At 41.6% G+C, this 17,580-nt stretch overlaps 1 protein-coding gene across 3 annotated transcripts in view; it reads left to right on the top strand.

Annotated features, from left to right (window-relative positions):
* The window catches only part of PAG1 (phosphoprotein membrane anchor with glycosphingolipid microdomains 1), a 157,564-nt gene extending 142,161 nt beyond the window's left edge, over positions 1–15,403 (top strand). For all 3 annotated transcript variants that reach the window (XM_037803639.1, XM_037803637.1, XM_037803638.1), the window contains exons 4-8: positions 502–553; positions 3,869–3,965; positions 5,955–6,562; positions 10,230–10,289; positions 13,786–15,403. In XM_037803639.1, coding sequence (XP_037659567.1) covers positions 502–553; positions 3,869–3,965; positions 5,955–6,562; positions 10,230–10,289; positions 13,786–14,136 — 1,168 coding nt within the window. In that variant the 3' untranslated portion in view covers positions 14,137–15,403. The remainder of the gene's footprint in view (positions 1–501; positions 554–3,868; positions 3,966–5,954; positions 6,563–10,229; positions 10,290–13,785) is intronic.
* Positions 15,404–17,580: the final 2,177 nt, after the last annotated feature.

Genomic DNA, 17,580 nt, shown 5'->3' with positions numbered 1-17,580 from the left:
TCATCCTGAGAGCATGTATTCTTCCCAACATGCCAAAATGTGTATTTTCTTTATGATTATTTTCTCAATTCCATTGCAGTGTGTTACTTTGCAAAATGAAACAATGAGATAATTTTGCAGGGTTTTCTAAAGTCAGGGTGGGGTTGAGGGGGATGGTCTACGTGTCCCAGTATTCTAGATATAAACTGTTTCCACTTGGGACCTGCCTTGGTCCTCTCATTGTGACCTTCTATTGTCTATTCCTGGAAGAAGGGCTGCTCAAGAGAGGTGACGTGGCACTGTGCAGTGACTCGATCATCAAATGCATCTAACATCTGCTAATGAGTGATGAGATGTAGTACACTTAATAACTGCCCGTTTTTTTCTTTCTTGGAAAAATTAACTTGGCTTTTAAAATGAGAGTTACGTTTTGATAAGAATTAGAATAGGAAAGTGTGATATGTGTTTAATTTTAGATGATGTTTTTGTTGTTATAACAAATTTTTGAATTTTCCATTTCAGAGGAAAGAAGCCAAGGCAGCACATTAGGGATGAGGAGAAACTGATGAATCCGGTGAGCCTGTTGTGTATGTGTGTTGTGTGTGTCCCCACATGCTTTCCACCTGAAGGAAATTGGGGGAACAATAAGCCAAAGTAATTGTTTCTTCCTGAGCTGTGTCCTTGTTCTGTAGCTTTATATCCACCAAGGTTAGAGGCCTGTGCAATTAGCCAGGTTTGTGGGGAGAGTTTCTGAAATGGGGGGCAATTGTGTTCCTGCCCGAAAGATTCTTAGACAGCTCCAACCTACTGAAGAGAAGTTTCTCTTTTGTCCCTGCTCTAGCCATTCGTTAAGCAAACCAGAAACTGGGACCTGAAACACCTTATGCATGGCCTGACCTTGGGGACTTCCCCCAGTCTCAATACCTTATGGGGGTCCTGACAGCACTGAAAACCTCAGGGATCCACCCTGGTGTGAAACAGCCTGAGAGGGTCCATCCTGCTTTGTTCCCTTTGGTTTGGGCCTTCCCCTTAAACGGCTGAGCAATTCTAGAAGCTTGGGGTGCATCCACCCTCTCCACTTAACCCAGCCCCTGTAAATATCAGAGTCCTGTGGGAGCCCCTAGGAGTGCTATGATAGAGAAGATGCTTCCTATTGTGGACATAATTGTTCAAGATCAGGCAAAACCTGATTGGGGCAGGGGGTGGGGCGGTGCACACAAAGAAAACATGGATGAGTCAGATATGTAATATGAGGTCTGATATAAAATACACAGCCAGCAGAAATGTGCAGCGCTCACCTGGCGGCGTCTCCAGGTGAGGCTCTTCTGGCCTGAGTGGTTGGGAAATTGTGGGAGACCCCTTTCCTCCCAGAGCCCCAGGAGTTTCCTTGGCTCTCTCTCTCATGCAAACATATATCCCTGCCCCCCCCCCAGCCCCATTCTGGTCCCCCACTTCTCACCTGCTCCCAGTGCCTCTGTTTCGTCCCATCGATGGCCACTGTAGTAGCACCAGGAGGGAAGAAGCGAGTGACAGGAAGGGAGAAAGGGGACCCTCCCCTGCTGCAGATCCCAGGCCCTTTCTTCACCACCATCTCCTCAGAGCCGATTGGCGGGTGAGGTGGGGGCTGGGAGAGGCCTTCTGGTCCCATCCCTCCATCTTCCTTCCAGAGCATTCGTCCTCCAGTGTGGTCTCCACCAGCAGGAGCATCACTGGGGGCTCGTTGGAAGCGCAGGCTCTGCTGGGGGAGGGGTCCAGCAAGCTGCCGCTTTAGCCAGTCCTCTGGGTAATTCTGACACACACCAAAGGTGAGAACCACTGTTCTAGACCTTTGGTGCCTGCTCTTCTGCTAAAGGTCATCAGCAGCCCTGGGTGAAACAGGAAAGGTCAGTAGCAACCCTGAGTGGGCAGATGGATAAAAGGAAAAGGTCTCTCCATGTTTTCTTCCTCACATACCACATCCTCAAATACTATCTGTCTCTCTCTCTCTCTCTCTCTCTCTCTCTCTCACACACACACACACACACACACCATAGTCTCATATCAGACTGTGTGTCAGAGACACCTAGCTCACAAGCATGGGCTGATAGGTACTTGCACGCACACACACACACACACACACACACACGTGCAAGAGCCCAGCTCTCTCTCAAGAACTTCTCTCAGCTTCTAAATCTGTACAACTACTCTCCCCTCCACCCCTGATTCCAGCTCTGATAAATCCCCAGCCATAGAGGAGCTACTCCTGAGTCCTAGCCTAAAAAACCAGGGAGTCCTGTAATCTGTGCCTGGAACCCCAGGGGGAGGGAGGCTTGCTCCTGGCTTCTCTGTTTGGAACTCGAGAGAGCATTTTCTCATAGAAGCCAAGCGTAGAAATGGTGGATAGAACCTAGATTGTGATCAGTAACTTCAGGTAGGATGGGTAAATTATGCTGTTATCAGCTGCCCTGGGAGCCTCCCCCCACACACACATGCCCCTCTCTGCCCACTTTTAACATTATTTCTGTGAGATTTGCACAAGCATCTCAAGTGCCTTGCAGCCTGACAAAGTGACCCACATCACAGGCACTCATCAAATATGGGTTGCATTGAACTGAAACAGCCAGCTGCCAGTAAATTTTGGATCGTGACAGCAGGAGCTGTTTGCTGGCTATTATTATTTGGAATGTGGTTCCCAAACAGGAGTCAGAGAATTTGTGAAGCCAACTAGCTAAGGATCCTGGGCCATTACGTCCGGACCTTGCAGTGGAATCCTGGCTCCTGGTGCCAGCCCCGGCCTCCTGGGCCGTGTGACCCATGAGGGGATGGGGCAGCGGAGCGTGTCATCAGCAGTGGTTCAGGCTGGGTTTGGGTGTCTGCATTCATCACTCACAGCCTTTCACAGTTTGCAACAGAAGGTGCACAGCATTGACTTTATAAGGGACCAAACTTACTATTCCAGGCCAGCAGCTTTGTATTGCTTTATAAATTGTCTAACTTTAGTATGAAAGGAATTTAAAGAAACACATGAACTGCCAACTTGCTTTCTGACCATTCATACAGGTTAGAGCCATAGCTCAACCTGGCATATGATTCTGTGTAATATGTGCATATTCTAGCCCAGCAGAAATTTACCTTCAATGCCACTCTTTCCTCCAAGTGTCCTGAATTTGTTGGTTTGTGAGACTGAGAAAGGTTTGGTAAACTACTTTTTAGCATATGATATTTGTGTGAACCTTGAAGCCAGAGATTTGACTGGTTATGAAATAGCCACTGTATTCAATGAAAGTACCTATCTTTGACCAAATTTAAATTTATTCCCTTCAGATGACAAAAAATGATGCTTACCAATGTTTTTCATGTCATAGCACACCTTTAAAAAGAGCACATTTTGTAGCATCTGCAGTACAAGGATGAGACTGTTCTCTGATCAGCCCTTGGGGTTCCAGTCCCCTCCCCACCTTGAACTAAGGGGCTTGATATCTCATGACCCACCTGTAGCCCATTTGTAGATCCCCAGATGGAATGCTCTGCTGAGGGCTCTGGAAGATGCTAGGACAGGAGTTTCCATTAGAACTTCTGCAATGAGAGAAGTGGTCTGTATCTGTAGTGTCTCTCATGGTAACCACTTATGGCCACTGAGCACTTGAAACGTGACATGTACAATTGAGGAACCCAATTTTAAATTTTATTTCACTTAATTTAAATCTAAAGAGCCACATGTGTCTATGGGCTAATGTATTAGCACAGTTCTAGGACTATGCTGATAAAGCTAATCAGATTTAAAGTGTTCTACAGCCCTTATGGATTATTTGAGTGGATTTTTTTTTTTTAATTTTAGAAAAAAGCCACAGATATTCTCCTCTGCCACGTAGTCTAGATTCTTAGCTGTCTTATGTGTTTGTTTTTGTAGCCTTCAGACAAGGAGGTGTTCAGCCGTTCAGTTACTAGCCTGGCAACAGATGCTCCGGCCAGCAGTGAACAGAATGGGGCTCTCACCAACGGGGACAGTAAGTGCTGCAGAAACACCAGCTTTCCATGCAGGCCTCAGCACCTATGAAAGTTACTGTGTTTCAAAAACCATGGTTCAAAAACTAGGAAATGTGTTCTTGTTCACTTTTAATGGTACTAACCAATTTTGCAACCGCAATTTTATTTAGATGAAAAATAGTCAGCATTTGTTAGTAATCCTAATAGCAAACATTTATTAATTGGCTTCTACATGCCAGGCATTACTCTAACTCATTTATCCCAACAACAACCCTATAAGATGGCTATTATTACTATCTACAATTTACAACTGAGGAAAAACTGGGGCACAGGGAGCGTATTAGTTTCTTATTACTGATGTAACAAGTTACTACAAAACCTAGGGGCTTAAAACAACATAAATTTATTATCTTACAATTCTGGAGGTCAGAAGTCCAAAATGGGTCCCACTGGGCTAAAGTCAAGTTTTCAGCAGCTGCGTGTCTTTTGAAGACTGGGGGTGGGGGTGGGGGCGGTGGTTCATTTCCTTGCCTTTTCCAACTTCTGGAGGCCAGCTGCATTCCTTGTCTCATGGCACCTTCCTCCATCTGCAAAGCCAGCAGTGTAGCATCGTCAGATCTCTCTGACTCCTGCTGCCCTCTTTCACTTATAAAGACCCTTGAGATTAAACTGGGTCCACTCAGATAATCTGGGAGAAGCTCCCCATCTCAGTTTCAGCTGTTATCCATAATTCCCATTTGCTTTGTAAAGTAACCTATGCCCAGGTTCCAGGGATTAGGACATAGCCATCTTTCGAGGGCCATTGCTATGCCTGCCACAGAGAGGTTAAGTAAGTTCACAGAGAACACAAGCCAATGTGTTGAACCAGACCACCTGAAGCCCAAGCATGCACTGCAAGCCACTCTGCATTCTGTCTGTCTGATGCACAGGTCTCACTGACAAAGGTACAATTACATCTGCTTTGCACTTCACAGTTTATAAAGCGCTTTCGCCTGAGGGCATACGGTTCCCCTGCCCCTCCCCGTTTGCTGCTAAGAAACCCGAGAGGCAGTCCTTACCAACACCTGAGTCTCCAGTCCCCAGTGCCTTCCTCTGTCCACCTATTACACAAGGGATTAGAACCAGACGGCAGGACGTCCCCCGTCTCCGTGGTGATTCTGGACTTAGAATACAGGAAGTTCAGAACGGTTGAATGATCCATTATCACTTTTCCAAGTATCCCTTAGGGACACTATTTCCAATCCCCCAAAGTGAGACTCAGTAATGTAATAACACGTTCACCACCATATAAGCTCCATGCACAGGCTCCTTGTCTCTTTGGTTTAATGATGTATCACCAGTACTTCAAACCATACCTGGCACCTAGGAGGCACTTAAAAACATTTGTTAAAGGGATGACCAGATGACTTCACATAATAACATTTACGTGGCAATCCAAGGATTATACATTTGGATTTTCTAACATGAGATAGGAATATGGGGGGAAGGGATGGAAGAAAGAAAGATCTTTAAAGAGCACGTGGGGTATACAGTCCTTTTGTGATACCAGTTTAAGAGTACGTTTTTTGCCCAGTTGTTTCTAGTATGTATGTCCAACAAAAATGACTTTTGAAAAGGGATGTCAACCAACAAGTCCCTCAAACAGGTGGAGGCCAATAGGGCCAGGGTGGGTGACCACCACACATGCCCACTTTTTTGGCACCCAGCCTCACCCAGTTTCATCCATGACTTTCATCCTCTGGCCACATTTGGACACTGTGCCTACAAGAGGTCTTATCAGGAGTAATGGTGAACCAAATTTATTAAATGTTGTATTGGAAAGATACAACAGATGGCTTTAGTTTAAACGGTGATTAATTAAGAGTATCAACTGAGAGTCACACATCTATAATTTGCAGCCCAGAGTCATATAAAAATTGAGCATCTTTATTTAACCTTACTTTACATTATCTGATGCACTGTAATATTTACAGAATTGCCTTTCTCCACTTTTAACACTTCTGTTTCAGTTCTTTCAGAAGACAGCTCTATGACCTGCATGCAACATTACGAGGAAGTACAGACCTCGGCTTCGGATCTCCTGGACTCCCAGGACAGCACGGGGAAGCCTCCAAAATGCCATCAGAGTCGGGAGTTACCCAGGATTCCTCCTAATAGTGCAGTAGACACAATGCTGAATACAAGAAGTGTGGACGGGGACCAGGGCCTGGGGATGGAGGGACCCTATGAAGTGCTCAAGGACAGTTCCTCCCAAGAAAATATGGTAGAGGACTGCTTGTATGAAACCGTGAAAGAAATTAAGGAGGTGGGGGCAGCTGCCCACCTGGACAAGGGCCACAGCAGCAAGTCCAAATCCACCACTGCCTTGAAAGAGCTTCCGGAGCCACGGACCGAGGGCAAAGCAGAGTTCGCTGAATACGCCTCCGTGGACAGAAACAAAAAGTGTCGCCAGAGTGTTAATGCAGATAGTGTCCTTGGAAATTCCTGCGACCCAGAAGAGGAGGCCCCACCGCCTGTCCCCATTAAACTTCTGGATGAGAATGAAAACCTTCAGGATAAGGAAGAGAGAAGGGCGAGAGAAGACGGAGCCATGGAGGGAACCAGTGAAACCAACAAGGTGAGCTGTGGCATTCTCATTTCACAGGCTTCTGTCATAATCAGGACTCTAATCCTGGGCTTTTCCTTGCACATTGTTCTGGGAAATACATACAAGCACTTTCAACTTTGTTGAATGATGAAAGCTGTTTTCATGTAAGCTGTGTTTGACTTTTTTTCCCCCTCCAAGTAATAAAATAGAGAAAACTCATGTTTATAAAATATTTCTCTCTCAGCACCTTATTTGGATACTTTCCAATTTTTACATCATGTCTAATTAGGACCAAGTATTATTTTCTTAATTTTAAAGACAAAGTATTAAATAGAGACTAGACTCTTTGCCACGTTCTGCTTCATGCTACATCAAGCAGGATGGTGACATTTACCTTTCCAAGATCCCAAAAATCCAGGCACAGGATCACAGCGCGAACCAACTCACAGGTTATATGTGATTCTAAGTACTTTTATATATATATCAAGTAAGAGATTTTATCTTGTAACAATTTCTAAACGATAACCTATAACTCTTAAGTTTAGATATTCCACAAGGTTCTAAAATGTATTAGTGATCCCAGGCTTTTTCGTTGTGATGTGATATATGAGACACAATAGCTTGGACTTCAGGTTTTGGCCTGAGCTGCTGGAAGAAGGGAATGGCCATTAGCAGAAATGGAGACGACTGCAGACAGAGCAGGTATGGGGCAAGACTGGGCGCTCAGTGTTGGAGATGTTTAGTTTGAGACCTGTATTGACATCTGCTTAGAGTTATCAGCAGCTGGATGGATGAGCAGGGCTAAAAGGAAAGGACTGTGCTGGATGCATTCATTTGGGAGTCATCAGCAGAAATATGGTTTTTAAAGCAATGAGATTGGATGAGACCACTGAATGAGCGAGTATAAATAAGAACTAGGAGAGGTCCAAGAGGTGGAGGGAGAGAAGGAACCAGCAAAGGAGACCAAAGCTGGAAAGAAAAGCAAGAAAGGATGGTGCCCCAGAAGCCAAGGGAAGAAAGCATTCAGGGAGGAAGGAGTGAGCCGCTGAGCCAAACACAGCTGATAGGTTGGGAAAATGAGGACTGAGGATTGACTGTCGCTGTAGGGACATGGCGGTCACCACTGGCCTTGACCAGAGCAAGATCACCGGAGTGGCGGAGGCAGACACTTGATTGAAGGGGGTTTGGAGAGAGAGCAGGAGGGGAAACGTTATTTGAGTGACTCTTTTAGGCAACTCTTTTCAGAGATTTTGCCATAAAGGATTGAAGCAATAGATGGAACTGGAAGTGGGGTTAAATAATAGAAGAAATACTATTCATGAGTAGGTGTGAGGAGACAGAATCTAGTGCATAGGATAAAGGGATCACTTTAAAGAGGAGTGTGGAAAGTTTATCTGTGGTAACAGGGAGTAAGGAAAAATACGTGAATGCAGAGAACAGTGGGGGGTGGCTGTGGGGAGGACTTCATGCAAAATGCTGTCACAAGCAACACATAGATTAGGGTTTGATTAAATAACTGGGTACTATAGCCTAAGCCAAGGTGGCACACAAGACTTACCATCACACCACGCTTGCAGAAAACCTTGTTTAGGGGGAGAGGAACGACATTGATGTGGAAAGACTTTGAAGAATTAATTAAATAGTGATGTCCCCAGGGCCACATTTAATTTAAATATATTCAGAGGAAAAGTGGTTCTCACCTAAAGCAGCAGCAGATCCTTCTGGTGCTTCCCTCCACAGGCATGCCCAATACATATCCACAGCTGGTCTCAAAAGATAGAATTGCAGTGTCCTTTTTAAAAGTAGTAAATGATTGGATAAATGTAATGATTTGGGCTCTGTTAATTGTGTTTTGTAATTAGTTCTGTTCTGAACTGAACCGTGCAGTCAAAAAAAAACCAATTTAGAATTTTATGCTAATTTTCACTACCTACATGCATTTGTCCTTTTGTGACCACAAAAAATTAGTGTTGACTTCATCTTTGTCCATCTAGATGTTTATTGTCTAATTCATGAACTGTGTCAAGCAGTGGCTATTTATTTCATGAAATAATTTTTTCTCATAATACTACAGACCCTGATCAACACTGATTTTCCACTTTTATCTCAAATCACTGTGTTTGCCATCAGTTCACTTTTGTCCACATTTGAGCAATCCTCATGAGTTTCAACTTCATATTCAGATCTGCTGGGTCACATCAAAATGTGGGGCTCCAACACCATACGTGATAGACCCATCCACAAACATAAATACCATCTTTTGGAACTAAGATCACTGCTTTCAAAAAACCATTGTTCTCTGAGGTTTTGCTTTTAAACCCAAAGCCTTCCTAGACACATCATCAAGAGCCATCATGTTACCATTTAACTCAAGGTGTATTGGTCTGTCTTCCGTTTGCCAACCATCCACAGTCATGCTATGTTGTTTCATATCCTGTGCTCAGTTTGACTTTGAAAATAACTCTTCTGAACTCCCTGGGGTCATCCTTCTTCAGCCTACCAAGAGGAAATTGTCTGAGGATCCAATGTGTCCAACCACACATTTACCACCAAGTTATGTTCACCAGAGTTGCACATGAGATTTATTTTCCTAAGTGAGAACCCTGCATGTTTTTTAGTTGTTAGCGGAAATCTAACAAATTTTCCTCTATGACCCAACTTTCTAAAATTCTCTCTTCAGGACAGTGATCAGTTAGACTGCCAAGTTATTTCTGGCCTCCACTAAGCTAGAACAAAAAAAAAAAGGACTCAAAAATTCCTGGACAACAGAGAGGGGTTAGATGGGGTTAAGTATGTAAGAATGGTTTGCCAAAGGCAGAATCTTTGAAGAAGTCTGAAAATGTGTTTGGGTTTTTGTTTTGTTTTCATCTGGGAAAATTTAAGTAAAGCCTTATTTCACCAAAACAGATTTATTTGTGTGGGGGGGGGGTGGGGGGGTGGGAATTACTACTAGATGCCCTTTCGAGGACCTTTCAATCCTGACATAATTATGGCTTTTGCCTTCTTCCATGACAACTTCAGAGCCAGATTTCTCCAAAAAGCAAATTAGGTGTGTTTCCTGATTCCAGCTTCACCTCATCCCCTCTCCAACAGCTGAGAGTCGAGTTCTTTCCAGGAAATTGAGTACTTATCTTATAGAATATTTTTACCCATTTCATAGTATAAGAAATTCCAAACAACCAACACATCCCCCTTCACAATAATCGTACTTCACAGTGTGTCTGTTGATTTCTCCATTATCTCTGAAAGTTTCTAGATGACTTAAGGATCTTCCTGATGACTGAAGCCACATGCAGAAATGTAGAATTTAGATATATGATAAAGAAATGCCATGCTTGTTATTATCAATCTTTCATTGATGATCAATCCTTCAGTGACAACTAAGAATTAGAACAGTAGCCTAAATAATCATTTGGCTTATTTGTACCTACAGAGTCAAATATAAAATTAGAAGAAATTTCTCTAGGCTACTAGGTATCCAAGAAAATCATATAACAGATTTTTATAACTTTTTATTTCTATTTTTATTTTTTTTTATTTCTCGGGTGCTTCACATAATTTTTTATGGTTACATTGCAAATATGTAAGAAATCATTTGAAAACATTTTAATAGACGGTTGCTTTACAACATATTCAAAAGAAAGTTTCAATTACTGACTTCAAATTACTTTCCTTTGGTTTGTGTTTGTTCTAACAGAGATTTAGTGCATTGTCGTACAAGTCTCGGGAAGAAGACCCGACTCTTACAGAAGAAGAGGTAAGTTTTGTTTCTTCATAAATAACCAGAAAGCTCCTGTAATAAAGAATAGAGCTTTTCTCCTTGAACAAATGCACTGTAATTTTACTCTTTGTCTGAAAAAAGCTAAAATACTCTCAAGCATATGTTTGGAGATGAAGGTGTGGGTATGTTTGCTTTGTGATGGCTCAGAGACTGACTGGCAGGTTGGTAAGACCAGAAGGAGGACAGGATGTACACATCAGAACTGAGTTAGAAAGAAGGATTAAAAAGAAAAAGAAAAAGAAAGAAAGGGGAGGGGAAGGCAGAAAATTGGCAGAACATTGGGGATGAGGAAAGAGAAATGTAAGTACAGGAGCATGAGTCAGCAGTCAGGAAGACCACATTAGAAGGAAATTAATAATGAGTTAGAAAATACAGGAAATTGGGACAGGTGGGTATAGGAAACTTGATCCAGCCTGGCAGACAGGGGGAAAAGGACTTAGTCAGGAATTTTGGAACCAGAGAACAGGTAACTTCAGAAAGTACAATTCCAGGGTGGAGCTAGGGTCATACATAGCAGCTAGCAAGAAAGGATCATATATTCCCAAGCACCAGGGCTAAAAATCCCCTAACTGAACCTTCAGCAAAACATTAAAATTGCAAAAGCCAGTATGTATGTCATTATGTCAAGCTAGGCTCAGACACAGAGCCTAACACCTCAATTTGTCGAGCTCACGTAGCTTCTATCTGGAATTCCTAGCATGGTAAATTTTGTATGTGTACAGACATGATGTACATATGCAGGTATACAATCTCCTGTATAGAATTCTGAGTGGGGTATTAAAATATGAATACAATCCCATAATGAAAGTTCAAGTAGCAGAAACGCTTTCCTTAGGCACAAGCCCAAACCCTAGGAGCATCTCCTCACTGTCCTCAGACCCAGTCAATCACCAAGTTCTTCAGTTCCATCTCCAAATGTTTTCTATCAGCACCCGCTTCTCTCCATCTCCACTGTGGCCGCCCCTCACTACCCCTCTCTAGCCACAATCTGCTCCAGGGTCTCTAGGCAGCTCCTTGGCCTCCCTCCAGTCTGTCCTCCACAACGGGCGCCAGAAAGATCTTTTGGAAAAACACAAATTAGCACAGATCCCTTCTGGTACAGGAAAGTAAAATATATAGGAGATCAGGAGACTAATCCTTTGAATTGAGACTGTGTAAAATTTTAAATCACTTTTCTTTTTATCTAGCATTTGTTTGTGGTTTTTGACAATAGGACCTAGTTCCATGGATGAATTTTTAACATAAAATAAAGAACTGTGGTTCACATGCATTAACTTTAGAGAACAAGAGATTTAGAAAAATAAATATGGAAATCATTTATATTCATATAATATTAGAAAGTCTAGACTGTAACTGGGAGCCAATTTTTAAGTACTATTATCCCAATTTAACAGAATGATGGAGAAAGGGTTGATTATAAAAAGAGAAATAGGAAAAAGGAAGAGTCATTTATGACAATATAATAACAATTTACCAAGTGTGTAATAAAGATGAAAGATTTTAAAAAGAGAAAAATTGAAAAGCTAAATAGCAAGGGGGTTTAAAGAGAAACCTATATACAAAATGGAAATAACATTTTGTAGAAGACAAAGATTCAAAAGGAATATTAGAAGATGTGAGAAGCATTTTTTATAGCTGAAATGTATTTTGATGCCCTCTGCACACTGGGTTTATGCCCAGAGACAATATTAAGTTGCAAGTTAATGCAAGAGCCTGTAATTTAAAAACGTATAAAGGCCGAGAAGACCCAAGAATATTTACCAGGAGAGGGGAGCAAAAATGACAGGGACCATAGGAAAGAAAGTCAAATCATTTTTATGGTCTAGGTAAAGGTGTGTTTGTCCTCCTCAAAGGTGAGGAATAAACACCTAATACACTGGTTCTCCTTGTGACTGCCATAATGTGTCCGTTGTAATATCCACATTTTTGGCCTGGACCACCTCTTAGAATGAGTTCATATGTTTGCTACTCACTATGAAAAGCAACAGGTTTTTGTTTATTCTTCCTAAATTCAAAGAATTATATTACAGTTTTTCTATTTTGAGAGCAAGTTTTCCATTAAAACCTCTAAGGCGAGAACGTTAATTCAATATTCATTAGAATGGTCAGATCAACATAGCAAGAGTTTTCCAGAGGTGATTTCTACAACTCTAAACCCTTGGATTGTCAAGTTACTAGCAAAACGGAGCTATTAGAGGGGAGGGAAACATTCTCATGCAAATGACCAGTTAACATGCAGCAGGCTTGCCTTAAGAAGCTTCTGAGGCCAGCTGGAAACTTCACCCACAGCATGTGAGATGTGCGAAAGCAGGAAAATGTCCCTTGGCACTTGGGAAGCCAAGCATCTGTCAGGAAGCATGTTCATTTATTTTCAGGGTGTTTGAATGAATCAATCACTATAGCAAAAATATACACAGGTGGTGAAGGATATTTTTACGTATTTCCAACCATGATTTCTAACAATAAACATCATACCGCCACAAAAATCTAACAGTGCTAACATTCAACCTATTGTTACCAGAGAAAATTAGATCTGTCTTGATATAAGAGGCTGGAGGTATATATTAGACTGAGTAGGTGTCCTCAGGAAGTAGACCGCTCTTTCTTACCGTATGAAAGAGCCTCTCATAAGCTGATTGTCTCCAAATTTCTTTTCTTGGTTGGTTGCAAATAAGAATGACTATTCCCATCAAAGGGACTGGGAATATAAACCCAGTCTATAAATGTCTATTTCACCAATAACCTTTTATGTTTGCAATAACCTCTTATCATAATAAACAAACATAATACTCTTACAGATATGTGTGCTGCCAAGCGAATACCACTTGGATGCAGGAAGAATTGAATAGTCTAATGCAGGAATTCACACTCTAGTAAATAACAGAATCAGCTCATGGGCTTGTGAAAGCACAGATTTCTGAGCCCCACTACCAAAATTTCTGATTCAGTAGGTCTAGCGTGGGACCAAGAATTTACGTTTCTAACAAATTCACAGATCCTGCTGTTGTGGGTCCAAGGCTCACACTTTGTGAATCATTGGTCCAATATATGTATTTTCTGCCTCTTTTTTTGTAATGCATTGGGGCTCTTTTTTTTTTTTTTAAGGTGAAACGTGATTTTTATATGGAAATCAAACAAAACATGATGCTGTGGTCGGGTCCTGGTGCTTCTTGAGCCACACAGACCTTGAAGGAACCCAGTTTTCATGTAGTTATACAAATATGACTGTTTTAATTTGTTAAGTCATATAAATGTAAAACAGAGATATAGTTGAAGAGAATATAGACAGATAGATAACCTAACTGTACCAATGTACTCCAGGATTAATACAGATAATAAGAACACATCCTAAAGAGACACACACACACTCATACACACTTACTAGTGTTAAGTATCTGGCTTGTCACTGAAGAGGAGGAGGGGGTGGACACAGCTGGAAGCTTGCTTATTCAGTTCATCCTTTGTTTTCTAGATCTCAGCCATGTACTCATCAGTGAATAAGTCAGGACAGTCACTAAAAGTGCCAGAAGCCACCTATACCTGTATTCAAGATGGTGCCCCTCAGAGGTCCCCCTCCTCCTGTAACGATCTCTATGCTACTGTAAAAGACTTCGAGAAAACGCCCAACAGTGTCAGCACACCTCCACCAGCAGGGAGACCGGGCGAGGTGCCGGAGCCGGATTATGAAGCAATACAGACTCTAAACAGAGAAGAAGAAAAGGCCACCCTGGAAACCAATGGCCACCATGGCCTCTTCCCAAAGGAGAATGACTATGAGAGCATTGGGGACTTACAGCAGTGCAGAAATATCACCAGGCTCTAGCAACCTGGAAGACAAAATTCCACATGACACACCCTCAGCAGGTTGGGAACATTTCTTCTGTGGAAGATGAGAAGTGATTTTTATTTCTGCTCTATATGCTGGTTGAGGAAACAGAAGAGCATTGCAGACGCCATGACTGTTTCCCCAATTTCTGAAACAGTGAGCTCCAAGCACATCATCCTCGTGCATCCTCACCCTCCACAAAAGAGCCAGCCCATCAGCAGCAGTGTCATCCTGTTGGTGAGGAAACCCAAGATGCAAGGAAGAACTGCACTCATTGAGAACTGCAACACCCCCTGCTTAAAATACTGCCATTCCAAGAGCAGGGTTTTTCTTTCTCCCTTGTGGCTATCTGCTCCCAACTTTAAAATGTTTGGTTTTCCCCCGACTCCATATCTTCCAATGTGTATGGTTCATTCCAGGGAAATTCTTCTACCAGGTTTGTCTTTTGCCTTCAACTGAGGCATGGTATGATGGTGAGAAACTGGGGCTGCTGGTCACTCCTCCTCAGAGACCTGCTCATGTCAGCGCCCAAGCATCCGAGACCTGCGGGTGACTAGGATTGGGCGTATCCCCTGACTCTCTTAGCTCTTTGTTCCCCCTTATTTTGGCACTCTGCAGTCAGCAGCCTCTCCGCCAAGTACTCGAGGTCAATTCTCAATGCCTTTTTTTATTCTTCTTCTCAACACATTCCCCTCACCCCACCCAGTATTTTAAAACTCTCCAGAGCGTTTTCAGTATTTTTAGTGAGTTTTGTGGTACTTGTTGTAGCCCAGAACTCATTCCTTCCAAACAGAGAGCCTTAATCTTTATGTTGGAACACAGACCACTATTTGGAAGGCAGCCATGCTGTCCCCTCTGAAGGGCTGTGGACTGGATGTTTTCAGAAGATCTCTGCAGCCCATACTACAGTGTCACGTGTCATCAGTTAACGTCTATCTTAAGGTAATCGACATAAGATTAAAATATAAACATTTATTTTTGTTATATAAATTTATACAATGTTTTCTGTTTAATGCCTAATTTCTAGAAAAGTGCCAGAAAAAAATGTAAATTAACTATTTCGATTTTACGTACAATGATTTATACTCTCATTTTGAAGACACCATAAAGCACATAAGCTAGATATTTACAAGTAGTTGTTATCTTTTTCCTACCAAGTGTTTAAAATGTCAAGGGTTTTAAAGACTCCACTTTTCCAATGGTACTTGGCGCTCCTAGTCAAAATAATCTGAATCAATGGATAAATAAATGGAATAAAAATCAATAATCATTTTCAGCAGTTTGTGGTGGGCAATATTGAAATATTTGAAAGGGTAAAAATGGAAAGGAAACCAAAATGTGACTAGGGATGGCTATGAATTATGACCCCCTTAAAGTCGTGATTCCATTAAGGTCCAGTTACATTTTTAAGAAAGCGATGAACTCTGCCATCCGGTGCTTGCAAATGGAATTTGCCTGTTGGGATTTTTTTCTTCAGTATACAAAATCAGTTGCTGAAAAACTCAGATTATGAGCTCAGTTTGAATTTAATCATCCCTTTATATTTTATAAGGCCAACATTGGAAAACTTGTTCACTCTTGATTTTAAAAGGAACCTAGTTGAAGTGCCATTATGAAGTGTGGGTTACAGGGGGGAGGCTTTTTCTACACTGATAAAGAAAAAAAAAGGAGGCAATTATTCCATACCGCTGTGACACCTGTGACTTTTCAGATTTAATAATCTTGCTGGTTTCATTTGTTATGATAAAGAATGCAGTTGGGAGGATGAGGCATCTTGAAAATTATAGAGACCAGTTTATTAGCATGTTTATCCATCCCTTGCATTCCCGGTTTGCTTTTGTGACTGCTCCAGAAGTACATTTCTGAAATTGTAAAGTGAGCTTTGTTGGGGTAAACTGGTTGGTTGTTGGTAGTTTTCAATCAGCCTGGCCTGGTCTCTCCCATGAAATGTCATTTGCATAAGCATAATCGTCTTTGAGTAGAACATTATGGGAGAATACCCGTGGATTAGAAAGAAGTTTCTCAAGAAAGTGTAAGGCTCTCTGAATCCAGAGCCTTCGCAAGCATTATTTTGCCTGGTGATTGTCATTGCTAAGTATTAATGAGCCCGACCCAACAACTTCTCTTGTCGTGGTGTCCCTTTGGTACATGGTAATAGCCATGTCACACCATGTACATGGCATCATGCCTGACAGAGTAACATCCTTTATGGGCACCTCAGAGCTCAAGCGTTTATTGTATTCCTTAATCTTTATCACGAGAGAAGTAGGTGTGCTCTATGAGATGTAAAACTGTTTCTACAAAGAGCAGCTCATTGTAAATAGTCATGTCATTCTGAAACGCCATTATCAGAATTTCCTTCCCGAAGTTTTCAGATATAGAGTGTGCATAAAATAGGCACTGAAATATCTCTTGATTTGTGATATCAAATATTAAAAAACTATATGCATACCCCCCACCCCCTCAGGCTGCCGGTACAAATCTAGGAGAATAAATGATATCACAGGCCATGAGGGTTGGGAAGAGAAAAGGGGAGTAAATTTTAGGAAATCAGCTTTGCTCATCAGGCCATTGGGTACTTTACTGAAGTATATTTATTGATGTGTTGTCACTGTTTTGATGTTATATAGTATACCTTTTTGTATATTTCATCACTTTTACTTAATCTGTTGAAAACCTGTGCTTGTATCTTTGAGTTGAAATGTGAAATGTTTGAAAAACTTTAAATTCTAGAAGAAAGTAACTTTTCCAACTATGTTAGCTACATATATATTTTTTTTCTTTCCTGGACTAAATTACATCATTAGATTTGCTAAAGCTTTGAAGGTACTGCTATTAATGGTGGGGGTGGGGGGAAGCTAGTTACTGATTTATCTGCCCTCAAAATTCAAGAGTTGCTTTCTACTGCTAAATTAACAGAGAACTAAATTTTAACCTCAGGGTGTCCACTTTATCTATTTCCCTTATTTGGATTTTCATTTTTCTAATTAGAGCATTCACTTTAACCAGTAACGTGTGTGTGTGTGTGTGTGTGTGGGTGGTTGGCTCTGGCCTGGCTCTGATTAATTAGGATATGTTCTAATATGTATTCTGAATATTCATCCTACTAGTATGATGAACTTTTGTCATAAAAGCAGAATTAGAAGAAACAGTTCTCCTATAGTTTTTATTTGGTAATGACAGGAAACCCTTTTTGAGTCATCCCCACCCATTATATTTTTTAATACAATCATATTTTAAATTAGTGTCCATATTCTCTCAGCTTAAAAATGGTGATATTTTAAAATAGTTTTATTTTACATGTGATTCATGTATTAAACCTGAGACCAGGAATTGTAAATCTGGGAATGTACTTTTCCCATAGATGTCTGAGAAAAGATTTGCCTAAAGTCATCATGAGCCAGACTGGAGCCAAGTCAAAATGCCAGCGCCCCCCTTGCC

The sequence above is a fragment of the Choloepus didactylus genome, chromosome 14, assembly GCF_015220235.1.
Source record: "Choloepus didactylus isolate mChoDid1 chromosome 14, mChoDid1.pri, whole genome shotgun sequence".
Lineage (NCBI taxonomy): Eukaryota > Metazoa > Chordata > Mammalia > Pilosa > Megalonychidae > Choloepus > Choloepus didactylus.
This window is presented reverse-complemented; position numbering and strand designations above follow the sequence as displayed.